Source organism: Brassica rapa, chromosome A03, assembly GCF_000309985.2.
Source record: "Brassica rapa cultivar Chiifu-401-42 chromosome A03, CAAS_Brap_v3.01, whole genome shotgun sequence".
In the NCBI taxonomy this organism is placed as follows: Eukaryota; Viridiplantae; Streptophyta; class Magnoliopsida; order Brassicales; family Brassicaceae; genus Brassica; species Brassica rapa.
Window position 1 is genome coordinate 14,491,403 of NC_024797.2, and position 13,704 is coordinate 14,505,106.

The 13,704-nt window shown below is 37.7% G+C and overlaps 4 protein-coding genes and 1 long non-coding RNA gene across 11 annotated transcripts; 4 read left to right on the forward strand and 1 right to left on the reverse strand.

Moving 5' to 3' along the window:
* The first annotated feature begins 1,645 nt into the window (after positions 1 to 1,645).
* LOC103858743 (F-box protein SKIP17) lies at positions 1,646 to 2,811 on the forward strand. The gene is made up of 4 exons (XM_033287309.1): positions 1,646 to 1,942; positions 2,023 to 2,198; positions 2,281 to 2,388; positions 2,703 to 2,811. The coding sequence occupies exons 1-4, from the start codon at positions 1,646 to 1,648 to the stop codon at positions 2,809 to 2,811; spliced, it is 690 nt and encodes a 229-aa protein (XP_033143200.1).
* A 392-nt stretch (positions 2,812 to 3,203) lies between these two features.
* Positions 3,204 to 5,491, reverse strand: LOC117132381. The gene is made up of 2 exons (XR_004455958.1): positions 5,369 to 5,491; positions 3,204 to 4,050 (listed from the first exon to the last, which is right to left on the reverse strand). It is a non-coding gene; the product is annotated as an uncharacterized LOC117132381 (long non-coding RNA).
* Positions 3,733 to 6,829, forward strand: LOC103858746 (dormancy-associated protein homolog 3). Of its 7 annotated transcripts, XM_033286225.1 has the most exons (5): positions 3,733 to 3,808; positions 3,895 to 3,953; positions 4,035 to 4,103; positions 4,198 to 5,722; positions 5,862 to 5,950. In XM_033286225.1, the coding sequence occupies exons 1-4, from the start codon at positions 3,737 to 3,739 to the stop codon at positions 4,391 to 4,393; spliced, it is 396 nt and encodes a 131-aa protein (XP_033142116.1). In that variant the 5' UTR covers positions 3,733 to 3,736; the 3' UTR covers positions 4,394 to 5,722; positions 5,862 to 5,950. The 7 variants fall into 7 exon arrangements, with proteins under 7 accessions (XP_033142116.1, XP_033142118.1, XP_033142119.1 ...); XM_033286227.1 differs by lacking the exons at positions 3,733 to 3,808; positions 3,895 to 3,953; positions 4,035 to 4,103 and adding exons at positions 6,074 to 6,318; positions 6,437 to 6,829 and having other exon boundaries at positions 5,467 to 5,728; positions 5,862 to 6,042; XM_033286228.1 differs by lacking the exons at positions 3,733 to 3,808; positions 3,895 to 3,953; positions 4,035 to 4,103 and adding exons at positions 6,074 to 6,318; positions 6,446 to 6,829 and having other exon boundaries at positions 5,467 to 5,728; positions 5,862 to 6,042.
* A 2,295-nt stretch (positions 6,830 to 9,124) lies between these two features.
* Positions 9,125 to 9,430, forward strand: LOC108868765. The gene has a single exon (XM_018657325.1). It carries the CDS (start codon positions 9,125 to 9,127, stop codon positions 9,428 to 9,430), a length of 306 nt encoding a protein of 101 aa, XP_018512841.1.
* A 10-nt stretch (positions 9,431 to 9,440) lies between these two features.
* Positions 9,441 to 13,502, forward strand: LOC103858749 (serine/arginine repetitive matrix protein 2-like). Its single transcript, XM_033286148.1, has 2 exons — positions 9,441 to 10,062; positions 10,139 to 13,502. The coding sequence occupies exon 2, from the start codon at positions 11,518 to 11,520 to the stop codon at positions 13,498 to 13,500; it is 1,983 nt and encodes a 660-aa protein (XP_033142039.1). The 5' UTR covers positions 9,441 to 10,062; positions 10,139 to 11,517; the 3' UTR covers positions 13,501 to 13,502.
* Positions 13,503 to 13,704: the final 202 nt, after the last annotated feature.

Consider the following 13,704-nt stretch of genomic DNA (forward strand, 5'->3'; position numbering starts at 1 on the left):
TAATTCAATTTTTATATCTTACTAGAAACATTTAATATCAATTATATGATATCATATGATATTAACTAAATTAATGTGGCTATTTATTATATATTATTTTCTTAAATAAAACCTACAAAATTACTTAATGTGATTATGATATATATAGTAATTAATGATTTTAAATAATGAAGATTTGTTAATAATTTTTATGCTTTATATCATTTTTGTTTAATTCTTTACTATTAAAATAAATCACACAATTACATTAATAATATATTAAAAATTTAGATTTTTTCTATATGTTATATTTTGAATTTTTCAAAACGAGTATAAATTACTAAAACTGTTAAAAATCTCATATAAATTTTTGTGATCAATGTTTAAATTTTTTCTATAATAAGATACAATGATAATAAAATCATATAAATAAATAATTTTATTTTAATAGGTGTTTATGTTAATATATATATATATATATATATACACTTCATATTGTTTAAATTTAATTATATACTATATACGATAGATAAGATTGATTGTTTTGATTTATTTATTCTAAAATGATTGCGAATAAACAAGAGCGATCATTTGATTTATATGTGCAAGCCAATTTATTACATAATAGTAATTAATTTCTTAGTTATTTAATATATAATTATTATTTTATGCTGTCAAAAAAAATATTATTATTTTATTATTTTATAATATGCAGAAAATATAAAATAAGTATTTATTTTGCACAAGGCGCAAATCATAACCTAAGTATGTATATCTTTAATAATTTTGAATCTTAAACATTTTCTAAATCTCATGCCAAAATAAAAGAAAGAAATGAGAATAAACTCAAAAATCAATATTTATATCGAGCAATAACCAAAATGACATAAAAAGAAGAAAAATATCGAAAATAGATAGGATTGGCACGTGAACGTAAAATTTTCATAACCATAATTAACTTTTAAATTGCTAAATCATAATATAAAACTAAGGTGACGTTAGTTTCATTGTAACCAAATATTAGCCATGAGTTAGGTTTTTAATTGTTAGACGTTAATATTGGATGCAAAGATTAATCGAAAATCATGGTAATGTTAGCAGCATAAATTTAGCCAATCACAATAAATTTTTGTTTTGCTTTAATTTTGGCTGATACGTCTCTCATAATTATTATATGAAATCTATACATTAAAATAATTGATGTTTATATATAATTGATAAGATGAAATCTATTCACAGTAACGTAATCTAAAAATATAAACGGAGATGTTTATTTTCTAATATTATTGTACCGTGTAATATGTGGATTTGATACATATTTGGAAACTCTTATGTAGCATAAATGGACAGAATATTGGGGAAATTATATGTTTACTATTTTTATGATATCATTTTTCATTTTTATCATAATTTTGTAATGGAATATTTTTTATTTATTATTTTTTTTAAAGCTAGTGGCAAATCTGTGCAATAGAGAATTAAAAGCATGATTAATAGAAATTTTTATGTGTTGACAAAAAAAAAATATAAATTTTTATGTAGGATAAATATAAAAACCTTTAGTTAAAAGCTAAGAAAAAATTTATTATATTCAGCTAAAAACTAGGTCCTAAAAACTCCTCTATTTATACTGGAAGAAGAGAAAACTCTTTCAACTTTAGGCTGCATGGATTCTCCGACGAGCCCCACCCAAAACTCTAGCTCCGTCCACGCCGATTCGATAATCTCATCCCTCCTTTCGTTTCCAGATTCCTCTCCGCTCTCCATTGCCTCTTCCTTCCATCGAGAGCTCGAACAAGCTCTCGCCTCTGCTTCAGATGACGCCTCTGTTCAGGAACGTCTCGTGGATCGAACACTCCAGCTCGTATCTCTTCTTCTAGAATCCACTAAACGGTCCTTCCGCAAGCGAGCTACCGCTCACAACTCCAGTGCCTGGTTCCTCCCTCCCGAACTCACCGTCAAGGTAATCAAACCGACTGAGAGCGTTCAGGAGACGGAGTTTGATGAGATATGTTATTTGAATTAGTTTGAGTGGTTGTTCAGGTGTTTTCGATGGTTGATACAAAGTCTCTAATGCGCGCGGCTGCTTGCTGCACCATGTTCAACACATGTGCTATGGACCGTTTTGCATACGCTCACGTCGACTTGACTACCGCTACTAGCCAAGTTGACAGTAAGGTTGTGTGTAACTTGATCCATAGGGCTGGAAAAGAACTCAGGTAATCTTTAACGTTGTAACTTGTACTACACTCATTTGTTAGTTTTTGTATTTGAATAGGGTTTTTATATTTATGCTTGTAGATCACTCAAGCTTGGCAGTCTTGCTCGCACATATCCGTCTGATTGTAATCCATCTTTGGTTAACGGACCTTTTCTTTCCACACTATCCCGTAATCCTGATTTTATTGGGTATGGCTTGCTTGCTTGCTTGATTATCAGTTTTAAAATTTCATCCTGTTATTTTTATCTGCCCTACGTATGCTGTTAAAATAAACATGTTGAGTATGTGTTGGACCCAGATTTGTACCAAATCTCTCCTCCATATATTAGTTCTATTTGGCATACAAATAGAGTCCATCAACTTTGACCCTCATTACATATGGATGTTTTAGGATCCACAGTATGGTTTCGTTAGATAGGAAATAATATAGCAGGGAAGATATCCCAATACATTCTCATTTAATCTTCTTATTTGGTATTATTATCCTTTTCCATTCAACCAGGAATCGCTTGAAAAGCCTAGGGCTTTACAATATCAGGTCGATGAATTCCTCATTCGAGGTGTTGTCAGTTTGTTCGAATCTCACTGATCTGAGGATTGTTGGATTGTGAGTTGTCTTAGAGTGCCTTGCTTATTTATTTTGGGACACACAGCCCTCTTTTTTTTTTTTTTTTGCCTTATTCTGTGTTTCATGTGACAGGAACAATCCTTATATGCATTTATTTAAGATTCTGACAGAAAAATGTCGGCTGATAGAGTACCTGTTCATAGAGACCTACCAACTCCCAAGTAAAGATTCTCCATTAATCCGGTGTTGAGCTTAATGTTTTGTTTACTCCCAGGCTTTCTCAATGTGTAACAGGTACCATAATAGATACTGTAAAAGGTTCACACTTGATAAAGTTTGTGACCAACTCCCCCAACTTAACTTCTCTCAGGCTCATTCGTTTTCGACTAACCGATGAAGTGGCACGTATTCTTGCTCAGGTATGTCTTCTGCTCGATTTTACTGCTATTTTCTCTCTCTCTTTTATTGGATACCATCTATGATTTTGCAGGGGTGGATCTCAATATTTTTGGGTTCTAAACATTGTTAAGAATTTTTTTTGTAAATTGTTTTAAAAATAATATAGAAAGCTAAAACTATGTAAAAAAGTCAAACAATTTTGGAGGCCAAAACCAATTTTTCATTGGCTTGGCCCAAACCCCGGCTTTAGCTTTTTCAGAACTTCAATAGTATTTTGATGTTCTCGTACACTGGAGTACCTGAATTTGTCTAGATCCCCTACAATCAATGGTCGTTTTCTGAGGTGCTAATGCAAAACTTTTACAGTGCAATTTCCTCCAAATGTCCTTATTGTTAAAATTTTACATAACAAGAAAATATTGTTGGTAGGGATGTAAGAAATAGGTGCAAGGAGAGTCCACTCAAGACTCTAATAGTGCGCAACTGCCTTAAACTGCAAGAGGTACGTAAAAGACTCATAACACGTTTTGAGTTGTTTCATCAGTGTTACTTGATCGATCCTTACATTGATGTTTCAGAAAGAAGTGTTGGAACTCTGTAACTCACTAATCAAAGGAAACTTCAAATCCATTCGGCACATTGTAAGTCTTTTTATAGAATCAGTGCCCCCCAAAAAAGTATAAGCTTTGTTTACTCTAATCTTCGTCTTCTTGGTTTATTCTAATAGGATGTTTCAAATAAGAGAGGCTTAGTTTCTGATGATGGCAAGAGATCTTACAAACCAAAGTAACTGAGGGACCCTTCATTGTTTACATCTTAGCAACTGCTCACTGAGTTGTATTCCAAAATTTTTTTTGTGTGTTGTAGGTTTCCTCTTCAGAAGCTGAAAGAAGAAAGATCAGATGTCACCCTTGTGGCAGAGTTTCCATCACTATGGTTCTTCTCCATCTATTTACTATCATCTTAAAAAGGTTTGATTAAAGGAATCAGAGAAATGAAAATGAGGGTGTTTGTGTCTTGTAAAATGCAGGTCAGTGAAGGATTGTCCTGTTTGCCATGAAGAAGATGACGAAGAGCTGAGGGAGATAGAGATGATGGAAGATGATGCCTCATCCTCGGATGCCTCATCCTCGGACGACGAATCCTCGGATGCCTCATCCTCGGACGACGAATCCTCGGATGCCTCATCCTCGGACGACGAATCCTCAGAAGATGACTTAGGATGATGATACACAAACCAAGAGGACTTGGGACTTGGGAGAGAATCATGACGTTTATCTTTGATGTTTTGTCTGAAGATGTTTTAATTTTTTTTTTTTTTTGAACGAGTAGTAATTTAAGTCATGTGCTACAAACAAGCTTATGTCAGATTCGGAGAGACTTTCCCATAGGCCTGGACCGTTCGGTATTAGTCCGGATAATTCAGATTTTCGGATTTTCGGTGTTATGATTAGAAGTACCATTCGGGTTTTACTAATTACGGATTGGTTTCGATTCGGTTCCTTCCGGGTTCGGTTCGGATTGGATGTAACCAATGTTTAAAATCGTCCAAAACTATTTTTTTTTAAACCTTAAAATTGACAAAAAAATTTCAAAATATATAAATTGTTTACAAATCTAATTAAAAATTAGTTAAACTATCTAAATTAACTAAAAAATATTCAAAATAACAATTAAAACAAACTAGAAAATATTTTGAATATCCTAAAATATCTAAATCATCTTAAATATATAAAAACATTAATATATTTAACTAATTTCGGATATCTTCGGATCCTACTTCGGATGTCGGTTCGGATGTCGGTTCGGTTCGGATTATAACCAAACACCAAAGTACTAATCTCATAAGTCTCGTTCAGATATTTTTATATAACAGTTTGGATTTGGTTTTGGTTTTTTCGGTTCGGGTCTAGATAAGTACTTTGGGTTGAGTTAAAAATGGTCAGGCCTACTTTTTCACCTGAAGGTGAGAAGGATAGAGGGCTCGGTTGACTCTAATCAAAAATTCGTGGTGCTCTGTAAACAAAGAAACAAACTGTTCGATAGTCTTATTGGGCCTATTAATGCGTCCAGAAAAGAAAAGCCCATATCTCGTCCGATTGTTGTTGGCGGCTAAGATTCTAGGAAGGGGGTAGCAGTGTAAATAAACGGAAATCGAGGTGGTGTTTTGATCTCAAACTAGATAAAGATAAGGGTAATACCGTAAATAAACTGAAAGCGAGAGATGCGGGCACGTGAGACGAATTTCTGACTCTCCAATCGACCTTATCCACCTTGCGAGACATCAGATCCAAGCGCCACGTCAGACTAAGATCAACGGACGAGATCTTCCTGGTCGCCTTTAAAGTCATTACTCTCTGCAACGTTTGTGAGAAGAAAGAAACATTACTTGCGACCAAAAATTACAGATTCTTGAAACTATTAGTGTTGATACTTGATAGATACCATGGGCTTACTAGATCATCTCTGGGATGATACCGTCGCTGGTCCTAGGCCAGAGAACGGCCTTGGCAAGCTTCGGAGACACCATACCTTCAGTTTCCGGCCTAGCTCCGGTAATGGTACGCCGTGTTTTTGCTATCTTGAACCGGTGGCTTATCATTTTTGTAACTGAAAATATAAAAATAAATAAATCTATAAACGTGAAGAAAAAAAATAGTATCAATGGCCTGATCTTCGATCTGGTGTTCTTAGATCAATCGGACGGTGGAAGCGTGAGATCGTACGGTGAAGAATCACCGGAGGAGGCCGTGAAAGTGACACGTAGCATCATGATAATAAAACCACCGGGATACCAAGGCGGTTCAGCTCCGGTTTCACCAGCCGGTTCAACTCCGCCAGTATCTCCTTTCTCTGGTGAGTTTTATTATATTAGTTACCATTTTGTTTTGTTCAAAAAAAAAAAGTTACCATTTTGTTTCCAGCAGTAACTATTTGGTTAGGTGAAATAGAAAGTGTACTGTACACTCACTGATTACGTTAAGGGTAATTTCGTCTATACGTTAAAAAAAACTTTGACAGGATTAACATGTTGACACTGTGACTTATGTGATGCATGCAGCATGATCCTTGATAAGATGAGATGTGACACAGTGAACTCCATCTATGATATCACTGATTATTATTGCCCCTTGATTGATATATTTGTTAGGTGAGCGTCTAGTCAAATGTTGTGATATGCTTAAAAGACTTGGTCATAGATTAGGACCGTATTCAAAACATGTTATGGTTTACTAACGAACTTGGAACCTTTGGGATGGTTAACGGAGCAAACGCAGGAGGAAAGGAACCCTTTCGGTTTAGGAGAAGGTCGACGTCGGACGCGTTCGATAAGGGAGCAGGATCAGAGAATGGACCAAGGAACTCTCCTCCTACTTACGGCCTGTGATCTATAACTCAAATCTCAATAGGGAGAGAGAAAAGAAGAAGAGTAGCCCCCAAAACGCTTTCGATCAAGTGGTCCTTGCATGCAGAGTTCGTGTTGCTTCCGTTTGTAGGCCAAAGAGGTTCTCTCTTTTGTGTGCGTGTATGAGTTTGTTTTGTGTGTTTGTGGTTACGTCTATGTTTTTGTTTTTGTATGTCATCTCGTTTTGGGAATGCTTCTACGTGTCTGTACATATTTTGCTGCAATGATAATAAAAATGTGTAGATGCTTAACATCACTTCTTTTTGGACACCACAGTCTCTTTGGAGGCCATATTGAGAGTGACTGCAAAGACACTTTACTCTTTTCTTGAATTGATAAATTATCTCCAATCCAAATTGTCAAAGCCTAGCTTGAAAAAAAGAGGAAATTGACAAATGGCCAATTGTGTTTAGTTGAGGAAGCTTGCAGGGATTATGATGTGGATAATGTAATAGATATGAGATCATTTATTTTGAACCATACAATATTCTTTAACAACATTGAGTTTAGTCCGGCTACCACAGCACAGAGAAAAGCATGATAAAGCACCTTCTTCCTTGACACTTTACCTATCTTTTGTGAGTCAATGCCTAGTATGCTGTAATTGGATTAGACACAACTGTCCTAGTAGCATCAATCATCAAATAAATCCAGTTTCTTCCGAACCAAGGCATACATAGATCACTGAATTAGTTGCTGATGTGATTAAGGATTGTTCCAACTTAGAAGTGGATTTTTACTTTTATGAACAAATTGTATAAATATTTCAGTCCTTGGAAGATTTTTCAAACCAGAGATAGATATCACATATGAAGTCACACTTTGTTTTGTAATTACCGCTTTGTTTCTGTTAATGATTTGGTTAGGTGAAATAGTAGTACACTCACTTATTTCGTTTAGGGGTAGTTTCGTCCATTTGTTAAAAATAACACTGATAGGATAACATTTAAGGTTTTGACAATTCACAGAGTGTGACTTTCTTATGTGATGCATGCAGCATGCTGCTTGGTAAGATGAGATATGATATCATTGATTATTAGTGTTCCTTGATGCATGCACCTTGTTAAATGTTGTCATAATATAACATATTGTTTTCGACTTTTCGTGGCTCATGTCCCCTTGAAAGACTTGTTGTGATCTTATTTATAGTTTTAGAGATATATGGTTGGAAGGAATCATATGTTATGGTTGTGAAGTGAATGTATGAGGTTATTTTACTAACGAACGTGGAACCTTTGGGAATATTAACGGAGCAAACGCAGGAGGAAAGGAACCTTTTCGATTTAGGAGAAAGTCGACGTCGGACGCGTTCGATAAGGGAGCAGGATCAGAGAATGGACGAAGGAACTCTCCTCCTACTTACGGCCTGTGATCTAACTCAAATCTCAAAAGAGAGAGAGAGAAGAAACAGAGTAGCCCCCAAAACGCTTTCGTTTTGACGACACATCAAAGTGGTCCTTTCCTTGCATGCAGAGTGCGCGTGTATGAGTTTGTTTTGTGTGTATTGTGAATACGTCTCTGTTTTTACTCTTTTGTTTTTGTATGTCATCTCGTTTCTACGTGTCTGTACATTTTTTGCTGCTATGATGATAATAAAAATACATAGATGCTTAATATCAGTTCTTTTTATCCGTTGATCCAGTACACTCTTCAGTGTTCTTTGTGTGGACATAACAGTCCCTTCGGAGGCAATGTTCATTTTCTAAAAGAAAAAAATTATAATACTAAATACTAAAATAAATTTCCACAATGAATGCAGAAAAACACTTTAAACTTTTCCTGAATTGACACATTATCCCCAATCTAAAATTTTAAAAACCTAAATTGGAAAAAGAAGAAATTGACAAATGGCCAAGTGTGTTTAGTTGAGGAAGCTTGCAAGGCCTATGATGTGGATAGTGTAATATATATAGAGATATATGAGATAACTCTATGATGTGGATAGTGTAATATATATAGAGATATATGAGATAACTTATTTTGAACCATACAATATTCTTTGGCAAAATTAAGTTTAGTCTGACCATTGCATAGGTGAAGCATCCTTCTTTACAACTTAAATTAAAGGACCTTCTTCCTTAACACCTTACTATCTTTTTGTGAGGCAAAGCTAATAGTTTGAGGTTAAGGTGTTGAATAACTTAGTAAGCTGTAAATGGATTAGACTCACCTGTCCTATAATAGCAGTAATCATTAAATAAATTCAGTTTCTTCCGGTCCAAGACATAGATTTGCTGATAAGATTAAGTATTGTTCCAACTTATAAATGGGTGTGTACTTTTATGAATAAATTGTATCAGTATTTCCAGTCAGTGGAAAAATTTATGAAGTCACAAGAGAAAGAAAGAAAAAACAGTAACGCCAATCGTTAGACAAACAAACATTGGAATATAAACCTATTCGAGGGAGAAGTAGGCCTTCCATGTCATCAGTTACCCCATCTTCATCGACAAACCTAATTTTCTTACACTTGAAGCCTTCCATGTTATTAATATCATATCATATGATTGTGTATTTGTGTGCTACTGTAATGTGATGTTCATATGATTGTATGTGCGCTAGTGAGTTTGTTGACGAAAGGAGAAGCCTTTCTTACTCTGAGCTATGGGCAGGACCTACTTATTCCAACTCTCCTCCACCTACTTCTGTGCCCATTCCTAAGTTCTCTCTCCAGCAAAGGAGGACGGTTTCTTTAACCTTTCCATCTCCTGACTCTGCTGTTGATGTTCTTGAAGTTGCTAAGTCTGCTCCTGTTTCTCCAACCTCATCTTGTGACGACGACAACCCGTTCCACAGTACTGTCTCTGCTACTATGACACTGCGCCGCATGCTTAACCTTGAGACTGCTGACGAATGAAGATCAGGAGGGTTTAGGGGAACATGGATTAGTTTTAGTTTTCTGCACATAGTAATAACTAATAAGGTGTAAGTCACCAAGCTAGTTTAAAGAACACAGAGGCAGTCTTGACACAGAGCTGGTCATCATCAGCTATTGTGAGCATAAACATTCAGGAAACAGATTGAAACTGCATAAGGGAGAAGACTTGGTTCTTGGTTAGCATTTAGCAGCATAAAGGATGGCTGGTGATGCTTTGAGTATTAGCATTTGTTCTTTGTCCTTTGTATAGTTTATCTTTAGAGCTGTCTTTTTTTCTTCCTTTGGCTTCTTTACTTAAGTGGGTTAGATAGAAGCTAGGTTTATGTGTCTACGCTCGAACGCCTCTTGGGATCTTTGTCTTCTTACCTTTTCTATCTCTTCCCTTGTCCATATTTTTTTCTATTAATCTTTTCTCTTCCGTCTAGTTCATTTTGTTCAAGCCTTAGAGATGTAAATCTTACACTTCAGCTCTTTTCCTGATTTTTTTTTTTTTTGTAAAGGAAGAAGGGAATAGGAAGTTCTAGTAACACTGATGAGTTTCATCCATCTTGATACCTGAAACACACGAAGTTTCCTTGGAGTTTCTTGATCCTGCTTAATCTGCTCACCAGGTAAATTTTACAGCAAAATCTCCCAACTAATGAATCTGGATATGTAGCTTTATACAAGTTTATGACTTTGTAACAGGGACCTATAGAAGCTGCTACTCTGCTCTGCTTTTGATGCTTTATTATGGTTTCTTTGTCTCCTACTATCTCTGGTTGTGTTTGTTACGCAGTGATAACTATTTTCTGCAGTTCAAAAAGAAAAAAAAAACTATTTTCTGTGTTTGGAACTGTTGTGTGAAGCTTTTCACAAACGTATGTTTCTTCTTGTCTTTTAGTAGTTTGTGACAGTAGTAGATGTTTTGAGTTTTAATGTTGAAGAAAATGTATCCCTTATTCCCTATAATTATTATCATTCTGTATATTTTGAACTTTTATTTATTTTTGTAGTGAGATTTGGCGACTGTACTTGTAGATTAGAGGCTGTTTTGGGTGTAAAACCATATCTGAAAGATTGAAGCTCAAATGGGCGTATGTAGAGTTAATACAACCAAGTGACCAACATATGAATTGATAAAGCATTTTACACAACTAAAAAATCAAACTATTAGTTAAAATTTGTCGTTCGTTTTAGGATTTATCCAATTTTCAATTATTAAAGATTACAAACGGACACAATGAATTTCCTGAGAAGTATCTATCTCTCCTAATCATGTACTCTCTTAGTTCCAAAAGATGTATGTTTTTTTCTATATGGATTTACCTTTTTAATTTCAAATATATCCACGTCTAACTAATGGAAGATGTCGATGGTTTCATCATAATTCGATGGTGAACCATTCGATTAATATTTTGCCATAAAGGGTTGGTATTTGCCGACACTACAAGAATTTTAAATTTGGATATAATTTATCTATATAAGAGAAGAGGATCTTTTTTCTCTCCCAGACGCTCTTTGCGAGATAGGTCCTTAGTCAGCGGTCCCACGGATACTCCTTCCTGTTATCCCTCGGTCCTTTGTCTCTGATTGGTGCAGACTTCTTATCACCTCTCTGCCAATTCAAATTATTCCCTCTTTGGGAATTATCTAGCAGTCCAAAGACAGCTCTTGGAGAACTCTCACCGGGTTCCGCCTGCGACTCCGGTCGACGGGCCCGCCGACCACCGCTGAACTCGTTCCCACCGACGATAGAAACTTTAATGGAGTTCCCCTGTCTCTCACGCTGGTCTCGCTACAACCCCTCCATTGTCTCGAGAAACTCACAGAGGATTCTCTGTAGTTCCTAATCGAATCTCTGAACGTCGAACTGGGGATTCCTGGTACTGACATCTTACGTCTTCTCTTTAAGACAGCTGAATCGCTCTATTTCATTTACCTTCTCGAAGCAGAACAAGCAAATCTCCTTTTCATTTTACTCCTCATAACCTCTCGGCGTTGGGGGAATCCCTGTGGCCTGTAGACGCTATTTCACTCACAAGTAACTGGCAGCTGTCAGTAAATCGTTCTCACTTGCGAGAATCATGGCTCATCGAAGAATTTCGTCGGCTGAAAAGGGGAAAGGAATTGATCTGAGCTCTCAGCAACCTCCCCGGTTGGCCCGTGTCAAAGCTCCCTTACCAGACAACTCAGAACTGCTGCGAAAGCATTCTCTAACGCTTATTGGGAGAGTCACTAATAAATCCATCCAAAAAGTGTGGTCTCTTATACCATTTTTCACAGAGCACTGGAAGACTGAATTCAAGCCAATAGGAGCTGACTTGGGTAATGGCCTCTTCCAATTTCAGTTTGAATTGGAATCAGACTTGCTCGCTGTTCTAGATCAAAGGCCATACCACTATGCGCGATGGATGGTAATCCTCCAGCGATGGGAGCCCACTGTCTCCCCAAACTTCCCGTCTCTGATTCCTTTTTGGGTCAAAGTGCAAGGACTCCCGGTTCACCTGTGGACAGAGCCCATCATCAGGGTCATTGGAGAAGACATTGGCCTCTATGAAAAAGCCGATATAACCCCCCTATCAGCGAGGATGAGGGTTCACATTGATGGTTTGCTACCTCTAATCAAAACATCTGTGGTCGATTTTCCGAATGGTGATTCGGTTACTACCACACTACTCTACGAACGTCTGGATAAGCATTGCTCTAAATGCCTCAGACTCGACCACGAGCTTAAAGAATGCCTGGTGGCTAGAGCGGAGAAAAAGGCTTTACAATCAGCCCAAGGGGAAGGAAGTGGTAAAGACATGACTCTTGCGAATCAGAGTGCTATTCCTACAAGAGGAATCTCTGCTTCCTCTGCTCATAATGATCCGAATGCCAAAGGAAAAAGCCACCAGAGCACCCCCCCTTACCACTTCTCTGCTTCTAACAATGGTGATGAAAAATCTAGACTTGCCTCGAAAGGTAGACGTGATAAACCAGAGCACAGAGTTTACAAATCCAACCCAAAAGATTGGGAGAATAGATCTAATCAGCGACGTACCTATAGAAATGACGATCGATCGCGAAGCTATCGGGAACATCCTCCTCTGTCTTTCCGGGGAAACGCCCACCAGAGGCACCCTCCGGCTCCCCCGAGCAGAAGCTATTATCGAGAGATTCCTAAGGAACGATCAGGAACCGGAGAAGCCACTTCAGCCTCACCAAAACAGATTAATGGGTCATCCGAAAGGGGGATTCCCCGGGCTAGGGACCCAACTCACTTCTCTGAGAAGATATTGGAAGAGGCTAGAGGCGAGGCAAAACATGCTCTTCTGCAGTATACTAAGTGTACCGACCCCTCAGAAAGAGAAGTCAGAATTGAAAGAGCAAAGCAAGCAGAGGAACGTGGACAACTAGAAGAAACGGCCTTACGTATTGCTCTTCGTACTTCTAGAACTAACCTGGATGCTCAACACTCTGAATCTCGTTCCCACGAACGTCGATCATCCAGTAAGAGGATAGGACCAGCCTCTCAAATAATAGCTGCCAATGCTGAGGAGAACACAAATGATCAAAACTCAGAAAGTCGAGACAGACTACCGGCAACTCTAAGACTCGGCCCTCCTCCAAATGAAAGTGAGAGATATGAAGATCAGAGTCTTCTGTCTCTGGACCACAGTGCTGACCGCATTCCAGCAACTCAACGCCTGGGACCTATCTCTTCAGCCGAGGCGATAGATGATGAAACTGACCTTCCTCACCTATCCGCAGCTAAACGCAAACCGGGTCGTCCCCCGGGGAAAAAGACAAGACATGAAAAATCTAAAGGTCCGGTGGCTGCTGTTCCGCCAAGGCGAACTACCTCCCGCTCAAAACCGTCCCCTATTCGCAGAAAGGATATGTCAACAAACGCGGGAACATCAAAAGGAAAAAAGATTGGTAAATCAAAGAAGGGTGAAACATCTCGAGCTGCTCAGCGCCCGACTGGTAGCACAGCTTCAGATCACGCCCCAATCATCAACCTCGTTCCACGCTCTACCAGACGAAGGATGGATTTTCGGACTCCGTCCCTCCCCGCTCCTTAGCGATGGCGAGCTGGAACTGTCAAGGGTTGGGGAATCCCCGGACAGTTCGACGCCTAGGAGAGATATCAAAGAAATATGATCCTGATATTATCTTCATTATGGAATCCAAAAATCCCAATGAAGTGGTGCTTAAGAAACTAGAGCATCTGAGATTGAAGTATGATTGTCATCACTTGGTACCACCAACAGGCCATGGCGCTGGTG